Source organism: Lipotes vexillifer, unplaced genomic scaffold, assembly GCF_000442215.2.
Source record: "Lipotes vexillifer unplaced genomic scaffold, Lipotes_vexillifer_v1.1 scaffold100, whole genome shotgun sequence".
In the NCBI taxonomy this organism is placed as follows: domain Eukaryota; kingdom Metazoa; phylum Chordata; class Mammalia; order Artiodactyla; family Lipotidae; genus Lipotes; species Lipotes vexillifer.
In genome coordinates this window covers 3137837-3148148 of record NW_006774075.1, presented here as the reverse complement: position 1 = coordinate 3148148, position 10312 = coordinate 3137837, and the positions used below count along the sequence as shown (strand labels likewise).

The 10312-nt window shown below is 44.9% G+C and overlaps 1 protein-coding gene across 1 annotated transcript; it reads left to right on the top strand.

Moving 5' to 3' along the window:
• Positions 1-274: 274 nt before the first annotated feature.
• On the top strand, positions 275-10022 carry CCKAR (cholecystokinin A receptor). The gene is made up of 5 exons (XM_007448809.1): positions 275-582; positions 1261-1512; positions 4613-4874; positions 7308-7435; positions 9239-10022. Exons 1-5 carry the CDS (start codon positions 474-476, stop codon positions 9769-9771), a joined length of 1284 nt encoding a protein of 427 aa, XP_007448871.1. The 5' UTR covers positions 275-473; the 3' UTR covers positions 9772-10022.
• Positions 10023-10312: the final 290 nt, after the last annotated feature.

The window sequence follows — 10312 nt, the reverse complement described above, 5'->3', positions numbered from 1 at the left end:
ACACGGCCAGTTTGGGCTTTATTCTGCCTATGTCTGGGACGGTGACAGCTTCCTATACAGAGAAGAGAGGTAATGGGTCCATGTATGTGTGTATCCACACCTGTGTGCATGTGTGTGGAAAAGCAGCGACACTCCAGGAAGGGTTAAGTTACAATCAGGCTGTCCGTGCTCAGGGCCCCATGGCTGGCCCAGGAATGGGGTGGGCCTGGAAGGTGGAGCAGGCTTGCCTTGCATCAGCAGCTCTTTCCAAGACAGGAGTGCACATGCTTGCCCAGCTGGCCTGAGTGTGTGGAACTCCAGTCGCCTTTAAGCATGGCTTCAGAAGCCCACACCTGGCAATCACTCCCCCAACTCCCTTGCCCCTCCACGGCAGGTTCCATTTGGGAAACTCTCCAGTCGGTCATTAGAGGAATGAGCCGAGAGTGAGCCGTTCATCAGCTCGCCAGCGCTTGGTGAAAAGCAGCAAAGCAAGGATGGATGTGGACAGCCTTCTCTTGAATGGAAGCAACACGACGCCTCCCTGCAAACTGGGGATCGAAAACGAGACGCTTTTCTGCTTGGATCAGCCCCATGCTTCCAAAGGTAGGTGTCAGAGGCTGATACTTTAATTCAGAAAACTATTAAGTTGGGGGAAGAAATGAGCAAAGGCAAGGCTGACTGCGAAAATATAACAAAGTCCTTGTGAGACAAGGCTGGGTAAAGTCATCTGTTCAGAAGTTTGGATAAGAGATCAAAGAGCAGAATTGAGTCCAATGTTCTTCTTGTTCCCCAGGGGAGAGTTGGGATTAATGTACAGGACTCGGGGGCACAAAAGCAGTGGGAGGAGGACCTGAAGTGGAGCCAGAAGCGAGGACAAGTGTAAAAGCTTGAACTTACAAGCATCACAGAAAAGGTGCTGTCACAATCTAGCTGTTGCCTTTTCTTGGGGGGAAATCGGTGTGAAGTGATTATAGCGAAATAATGCTTAGCAGCTAGGAAAGAAAGCAATCACTATTCACTAGAGGAGCTTTGTTCTTAAGAAAAAGTGGTTCCCTGAGTGAGTGATCCTTTAACAGACCAACCTTTTAGAAGCAACTGAATCACTCTGTGCTCTCCTCACTTTGTCTCTGCAAAATATTGTTAAGTACAGGGAGAGCTGGGTTCAATGATGTCCGTCCTTGAAAAAAAAAAATCGGCAGGAAATAAGTGTTTGCTGCGCGTGCCAGGTTTTAACATTCTGCTCTCATAACCTCCATCCCTCGTCCGCGTTCCTCCTCTCAGAGTGGCAGCCAGCCGTGCAGATTCTCTTGTACTCCCTGATATTCCTGCTCAGTGTGCTGGGAAACACGCTGGTCATTACGGTGCTGATTCGGAACAAGAGGATGAGAACGGTCACCAACATCTTCCTGCTCTCCCTGGCTGTCAGTGACCTCATGCTCTGCCTCTTCTGCATGCCGTTCAACCTCATCCCCAACCTGCTCAAGGATTTCATCTTTGGGAGCGCTGTCTGCAAGACCACCACCTACTTCATGGGTGAGTTGCTGCTGGTGCCTATTTCTGGAGCTCGCCCCAGACCCTGCTCAGCCCCAGACCTTCCCCAACCCCTAACAGCCAAAACAAAACATCTGGCTGTGTGGGGCTAGGTGTAAGGACAGAGGAGCTGGCTTTATGGGGGGGTCAGTCCTCATAACTCCCCAGAAGTCAGTCCCCAGTTTTAGGGGTCAGTTTCTCAAAGTGGGATAAGTTGGTAAGAAGCCACAGAAGAGGCTGGTTTTGCTTGCTTCTGTTAGAAAGTAAGACAGATGCAAGCTGTTCTGTTCCTTCCTGGAGGTCGTTGATTGTATTCTGAGCTCTACCCAACCCAAGGCACGGCTTTTGGGGTGGCCAGGGTGCTGGAAGAGGGCTCTTTCTGCCGTTGCTCTGGCTTTCCTAGGGAACAGGGACTATTTGAAAACCAGTTCATCAGAGGTCTAGATTCCCTTCTCAGGATTCACTTCCCAGACTGTTTTCCCAGGGTCTGGGACCATCTCAGGCACAGAGAGAGAGAGAGAGAGAGAGAGACCTCTGCCACTAGACGAGGAATTGAATTTGCTCCTAGAGCCTGTGGGTCACTAAGCTGACACTGGTTGGCTGAGATATGCAGCTCTCTGCCTTTGCCAATCAAAATGATGGTGATGATAATAAAAGTCACAAGAGCTAATATTTTTGAATGCATTTTTTTGAGCACCAGATATTCTCCTAATTGCTTTGAGTTTTTACTTCCATGATCATATTTTATCTCCCAACCACCCTATAAAGAATATACAGTTATCCTTCCCTGTTTCACTGAGGAGGGAACAGAGGCACAGAGAGGTTAATAATGTGCCCAAGGACACACAGGTGGTAAGCTACAGAGCTGACTTGAACCCAGATCGGTAGCCACAACAGTGGTGAGTACATGACCTCGCTTTGCCAACTGTTGTGGCTCTTCTAAGGCGGAAACAAAACATGTCTCTTTGTCCCCTCTGTCTGCCAAAATGCTTTGTCCCTTGCCCATTCTGAGAATTAGCTGAGAGAGGAGGAGGCGAGGCGGGGAATGAGGAAGGAGCTGTTGTCTGTTCTGACCTAAGCCGTGCAAAATATGCAGAGCTGAGTTGGGCTAGGGCAGCCTTCAATGACCGGAAAGCTTTAAAAGCCTTTATTTCTCCCAATTGAGGAAGCAGGATCCAGCAGTGACAAAATGATGATGAATAACTGATCTGCGTGACATGGACAAATAGCCAAGAAAGTGTCAATCTGGGTCCAGTCCTCGACTCACAAATGAAAAGGATCATTGTTAAACAATGACGCAATAATAATAACCAACATCTCATAGTGCTTTAGGCTTTCAAGACCTGTCTGTATATATCTTATGATAATATTTAATAATCTTAACCAGGGTTTGTGGAAGGAGATTTAAAAAGAGTGCTTGTGTAGTTGCACAACATTGTGAATGTGCTAAATGCCACAGAACTGTTCACTTTAAAATGATTAAGTTTATGTCATGTAAGTTTCACCTCAACCAAAAATGTTTTAAAATAGCTGGGGTCTGAGCTAGGAGCCTTAAAACTCTTCCTGAAAATTTCTAGGACAGACTGTTCTAGAAAATGAAAAGCAAGATAATTCTGAAAGTGTTTGCAATACCATAATGGTTTTGTTGGATTTCTGATTCCAGTGATTTCAATTCTTCCCTTAATTTTATGTTCTCCTCAATACTGTTTCTAATAGTTAACACTCATTAAACTCCTAATACATAGCCAAAAAAAAAAAAGAGTGCTTGCCTGCTGGTGGGTTTATAAGTACAGTGGGCCCATTGTACAGACTTGACTCTGAGGACTTTGGGGCTGTACCCTCTAATTCAGATGTCATCAACTCCTTAAAGTCCTACAAAACACAGCAAATCCTGTCTCAGAACATAAGTTCTTATAGAATGGTTTCAGGGTTGTAGATTCCTTCAAGTCTCTCAGGAATACTATGGATATTCTCCCTAGAAAAAGAACATTTTTATACATCGTTTCACAGAAGGCCTCAGGCTAAGAACTCCTCCATCATGGTAAGAGATAAGAGAAGACTCAGTTGAATTTATGGATGATGAATTAAAGGGAATTTTAAGGGGATAAGAGATTATAATAAGTATGTACACACACAAAATACAAAAAATAAGGCAAATTAAGCTTTTTTGACTATGCGTAAGTATATCCTTTTGAATGAGGTGTTTTGACGTCTTTCTCGCTGATGATGCATGTTCCTTTTACAAAATACAGGAAGCAAAGAGAATGAGAAAAAAGGCACTAGTCCTTCCACCCAGAGAAAAACGTTAGTTATAATATGGAGAGTTTCCCCTTCTTCCTTTTTCACTAGGTAATTTTTCAACACTCCATTTTGAAACTTAGAATGTTTCACTCTTAAAAACAGTTTGGGGACTTCCCTGGTGGTCCAGTGGTTAAGGTTTCCCCTTCCAATGCAGGGGGTGTGGGTTTGATCCCTGGTCAGGGAGCGAAGATCCCACATACCTTGTGACCAAAAAACCAAAACATGAAACAGAAGCAATAGTGTAACAAATTCAATAAATACTTTAAAAATGGTCCACATCAAAAAAATCTTTAAAAAAGAGTCTGTACTAGAAATTTTCAGGAAGAGTTTTAATGCTCTCAGCTCGGACCCCACTGAATTTTCAGGGTCACAGTCCTTGAGAATATTGGGTTAAAAGGTCAACTTAACTATGCAGATCATGCTCAAAACTAAAGCTATTCTACAGGTCACTCAGAAACCTCTTCTGTGGGATAGGAACATATTTCATCCACTTGGTTATTAATTAATGAGCGCCTTCAGCCTAGGAAGGAGTTGGTTGTAATCAAAGTTCAATAAACTTATCTAAAAATTGGCAATAATATGTATTTGCAAACACATTTCTTTACCTGCCTCAAATAGTTTTGGGAACAAAGCTGGGAATAAGTCATTTTTTTTTAGATATACATACACAATATTCTTACCCTCTGAGCGTTTTCCTCTGCTATCTATCAAAGCTGCGCAGATCGGGTATGCTTAAGCTCATTGTGCAAATAAACTTTGGATTTCAGAGCCTGCATAACCAGCTTCTTTGTTCCTTTTCCAGGCACCTCTGTGAGCGTCTCCACCTTTAATCTGGTAGCCATATCGCTGGAGAGATATGGTGCAATTTGCAAACCCTTACAGTCCCGCGTCTGGCAGACAAAATCCCACGCTTTGAAGGTGATTGCCGCTACCTGGTGCCTCTCCTTTACCATCATGACTCCGTACCCGATTTATAGCAACTTGGTGCCTTTTACCAAAAATAACAATCAGACCGCGAACATGTGCCGCTTTCTACTGCCGAATGATGCCATGCAGCAGTCCTGGTAAGGCTGCATGGGTTTATTTGTTTAATACAACTCGATATAATTTTGCAGGTTTAATAAAAACTGGAATGTATTGTCCAGTGTCTGGGGGGGTCAGTCTCCTGGAGACTTATCGACAAGTTTCACTCTAACCTCTTTCTAGAGTAACAGTGACAGCAAACACTTAGAGTGCTGTGTTTTAAATGCCATATATATAGAAATTCAACTAATCCTCTCAAAACCCTATAGGGTGGGTACTATTATTGTCCCCATTTTACAGAGGAAACTGAGACATGGAGAGGTTAAGCAAGTCGCTCAAGGTCCCAAACCTAGAAGAGATAAGAGAGCATCTGGTCTTAACCACTATGCAGTGTGCTTCTGGAAGAGCTCTGATTTTCCAAGAACTGGAGGTAGAGCCGAGGATGAGTTCCAAATCCCACGTGGATTTTCTTAGAGCTGCAGCTGCAGTATTTGCACGGGACACTGTACTGGAAATAAAAAGGCAAGGTTCTAGTACCTGTTTCTTTGCTTACTAGTGGGTGATATTGGACATGTTCATATAACCTCCCTGACGTTCAAGTTCTTTATCTACACAAAGATTTAAGAATAAAGATATTTTTTTATCTACCTCATTAGATGGATGTGAGATTCAAATGAGAGCATGTTTATGAAAATGTCACTAAATATCTTTAAAAAGGCTACACAAATGCAGGACATTATGTTTACCAGTTCCCAGCATGTTTTAGAAGCAGGGAGCCAGACTTTTAAAAATGGCTCAAGGGGCTTCCCTGGTGGCGCAGTGGTTGGGAGTCCGCCTGCCGATGCAGGGGACACGGGTTCGTGCCCCGGTCAGGGAGGATCCCACATGCCGCAGAGCGGCTGGGCCCGTGAGCCATGGCCACTGGGCCTGCGCGTCCGGAGCCTGTGCTCCGCAACGGGAGAGGCCACAACAGTGAGAGGCCCGCGTACCGCAAAAAACAAATGGCTCAAGGGCTTCCCTGGTGGCGCAGTGGTTGAGAGTCTGCCTGCCAATGCAGGGCACACGGGTTCGAGCACCTGGTCTGGGAAGATCCCACATGCTGCGGAGCAACTGGGCCCGTGAGCCATGACTACTGAGCCTGCGCGTCTGGAGCCTGTGCTCCGCAACAAGAGAGGCCCCCGTAATGAGAGGCCCGTGCACCGCGATGAAGAGTGGCCCCCTCTTGCCGCAACTAGAGAAAGCCCTTGCACAGAAACGAAGACCCAACACAACCAAAAATAAATAAATAAAATTTTTAAACAAAGCATTAGACACGGGAATAAATGGGAAAACATGAGCTGTACATAGAAAAAAACTGGCAATAGAAACCAACCCTAAATAACACAGATGTTGGAAACTTCAGACAAGGATTTTTTAAAAAAATAGCTCAAAACTGAGATAATCTCTGCTTTCTTTGCCTTCCTTTTTTTCATTTCAACCAAGTAACGCGTACACACAAAAAGAGTTATGTTGCAAATAAGGGACTTTTCCAAGACTCGAAAAGAACTCTTATCAAAACATGTCCAATTGAAATGAGAAATGGCTCAGCCACCGTGAGCCTCTGACAATTTTATGGCCTAATCGCGTAATCTTACACATGCCAGACTGCAAAAGTGATTTAGGGGCCAGACTCATAAAGAAGGAGGCTGCAATTCTTCAGGAATCAAACATATTTAGAGAAAGCATAGCTCTGGCCCCCCAGGCACTAGAAAGAGCTTGCCACTGTGCCAATGGGTCAGGACAGCCAGAATGCTTATTTTGCAAAACCAAGGAGGTTTTCCATCATTGCTACCTATGCATTAGACGATTCTGTTGCTATAAAGTCAACAAATGGTATATTGTGATGTTTAAGAGCATGAGTTCTAGAATCATATTGCTCGGCTTAAGATCTCACCTTTGCCACGAGCTGTGTAACTTTGACAAACTGTTTATTGTCTCTAAGTCTGTTTCCTCATTTGTAAAATGGGTATTATGTTAATAGTACCTACCTCAAAAGTTATTATGGGAATTAGATATAGTAATATATATATACTATATTGAAATTGAATAAGCTCTGGTTATTCAATAATGTAAGCTCTTATTATTATTATTTCAGAAACCGTTTTATTGAGGCATTCACCTACTCTCATTGGCTTGATTTTTTTTTCTTTTTTAAGCTCTCATTTGTTTTAAATGTAGACTTGTTTCAGGCACAGACTTACACCAAACTTTTCCAATTTAACTAGTCCTTCATAAGAGACTTTATCTGAAAGAAAAGAAGAAAACAACTTCTAATGACTGACTCTCCAGATGGGGAATTTCCAAAGATATTAAATACTAGTAATTAATGTGTTTCCTCAGACTCGTTAAAATGGAGATGAACCCTGCTTATTCCATCCCATCTGCGTTTGAAATGCTAGAGATGCTGGTTATTGGATTGCTTTTTATTTTATTAGGCACACCTTCCTGTTACTCATCCTCTTTCTTATTCCTGGAATTGTGATGATGGTGGCATATGGATTAATCTCTCTGGAACTTTACCAGGGAATAAAATTTGATGCTAGCCAGAAGAAGTCTGCTAGAGGTAACTATCTCTTAGCTGTATGTTTATGCCAAAAGATTACAAAAGCTTATTTTCTGTAACTTAAATGCATATACCCAGAGTGTGTATAGGGTATATTAGAGGCTTTCAAAAGTCTTCTTAGGAGACTCTGTGTCCTAAGGCACAGTCATGAGACCCAGTGTCTCTATTCCTCACCTGTAAAATGAAGAAATTAGTCCTCTCAAAAGGGTGCTAAGTGGAATAAGATGACATAATACACACATCGCCCAATTACAAGCTGAGGGCCCATGGGTCCCAGGCTCTCTGTGCTGTTGCATTCAAATGGACCCCCTTCCACAACCAAAGCAAATTGTAATTCCAGGCGCCATCCTCTCTTCTCCCCTTCACTCCTGTTGTAGCTGCCACAGAGCCTCCCGTCCCCCCCTTTCGTTATAGTCCACTCGCCCGAGAAACTTACCCGACACCTTTGTTGGTATCACTCGCTCCCCCACTTCTCACTCCACCCCTTTACTCAGCTCTTTACCACTTATACAACTTCAAGTTCTTTGGTTTTTGCTCATTATGCAGAGTCCTCACAGTAAAAGCAGTCTGGAGTTTTCCCAAGCAAGCAGGAAAATTCCCCCTGAGGAGCTGAAAGGAGAGTGTGCCTACTCATTCTTGAACAGTCCTTTAGCCTTATAATCTGCATATGTAAAATATTATTTTATTATCATAAATTATGTACATCAGATACTATACATTATTTTAGTAGTTTTTTTTTTGCATGCATATGTATATATATTTAAAATTTCTAGAACCTATACTTTTCTTTTTTTTTTTTTTTAACATCTTTATTGGGGTATAATTGCTTTACAATGGTGTGTTAGTTTCTGCGTTATAACAGAGTGAGTCAGTTATACATATATATATGTTCCCATATCTCTTCCCTCTTTGTCTCCCTCCCTCCCACCCTCCCTATCCCACCCCTCCAGACAGTTCAATGCAATCCCTATCAAACTACCACTGGCATTTTTCACAGAACTAGAACAAAAAATTTCACAATTTGTATGGAAACACAAAAGACCCCGAATAGCCAAAGCAATCTTGAGAACAAAAAATGGAGCTGGAGGAATCAGGCTGCCTGACTTCAGACTATACTACAAAGCTACAGTAATCAAGACAGTATGGTACTGGCACAAAAACAGAAAGATAGATCAATGGAATAGGATAGAAAGCCCAGAGATAAACCCATGCACATATGGTCACCTTATCTTTGATAAAGGTGGCAGGAACGTACAGTGGAGAAAGGACAGCCTCTTCAATAAGTGGTGCTGGGAAAACTGGACAGGTACATGTAAAAGTATGAGATTAGATCACTCCCTAACACCATACACAAAAATAAGCTCAAAATGGATTAAAGACCTAAATGTAAGGCCAGAAACTATCAAACTCTTAGAGGAAAACATAGGCAGAACACTCTATGACATAAATCACAGCAAGATCCTTCTTGACCCATCTCCTAGAGTAATGGAGATAAAAACAAAAATAAACAAATGGGACCTAATGAAACTTCAAAGCTTTTGCACAGCAAAGGAAACCATAAACAAGACCAAAAGACAGCCCTCAGAATGGGAGAAAATATTTTAGTAGTTTTAAGTAGCTTTTCATTTGAAGGAAAGGACTAGTGTAAACAATACCTACCCATGTCAAGGCAGGCCCGAGGTCGCCTGCCCAATAGGACAGTTCAAGTGTGGTTTAGCCCCTTGATGCAGGGGGCAGGGGTTCCATGCCTTCCGTCTGGCATGACCCATCCCGAAAAATAAGTGTTGTCCCTTGCCCATCCAGAAAGGAAGCCGAGCCCCGGCAGCAGCGGCAGATACGAGGCCAGCGATGGGTGTTACCTGCAGAGGTCCAAGCACCCAGGGAAGCTGGAGCTGCGGCAGCTGTCCAGCAGCGGCGGCGGCAGGTTCAGCCGCATCAGGAGCAGCAGCCCCGCGGCCAACCTGGTGGCCAAGAAGCGGGTGATCCGCATGCTCATGGTCATCGTGGTTCTCTTCTTCCTCTGCTGGATGCCCATCTTCAGCGCCAACGCCTGGCGGGCTTTTGACACCGCCTCTGCCGAGCGCCGCCTCTCCGGGACCCCCATCTCCTTCATCCTCTTGCTCTCCTACACCTCCTCCTGCGTCAACCCCATCATCTACTGCTTCATGAACCAGCGGTTCCGCCTCGGCTTCATGGCCACGTTCCCCTGCTGCCCCAGCCCTGGTCCCTCAGGAGCGAGAGGAGAGGCGGGGGAGGAGGTGGAAAGCAGGACCACCCGGGCCTCTCTGTCCAGGCGCTCGTACAGCCACGCGAGCGCCTCTGCCCCGCCCCCGTGAGCTGTGCCCTGGCCGCCAGCGCCGAAGGATGGAGCGGGCACCGAGGGAGGCAGCAGAGAAGGAGGAAAAAGAAAGCAGGAGGAAGAGAAAGCGGGAAGTGAAGGAGCAGGGAGGCGCCATCCCCAGTGGGAACTATCCCTTGTCTGCTTGGCATCCTTCCTCCGGGTGCCAGGGGAACACGACTAGGGCGGGGCCGGGACTGGGTTTCCAGGCAGCTCCAGGCAGGCAGTTTCCATACCAGTCACCATTAGAAAAACCTCAGCAGGCCATTAACAGGAGTCCAACAGGACTCCTCCTGCACATGTAATTGCCAAGCACGTGTTCAAACTGGGACGCGGACCCTACTGAGCTTTAGAAGTGGGGCTTTAGAGTGGGCTCTCACTCCCCATAGGGACACCCTCCTGTGCACTGCTGCTTCTGCTGATGCAAAATTTGGGGGGCTACTTTGCTCCTGGGGAGTCCATCACTCTTTCACGTACATTCTGTAGCCACCCGCCTCATCATGACCACGAATGGGAACCCAAAGCAAAACCTCTTCCGG

Bases quoted from the DNA above. Each gene is read 5' to 3' on its own strand.
- CCKAR (XM_007448809.1), top strand. From the start codon at position 474: ATGGATGTGGACAGCCTTCTCTTGAATGGAAGCAACACGACGCCTCCC. The intron at 1,513-4,612 runs GTGAGTTGCTGC...TTCCTTTTCCAG, and splicing joins GACCACCACCTACTTCATGG to GCACCTCTGTGAGCGTCTCC. The intron at 7,436-9,238 runs GTAACTATCTCT...TTGCCCATCCAG, and splicing joins CCAGAAGAAGTCTGCTAGAG to AAAGGAAGCCGAGCCCCGGC.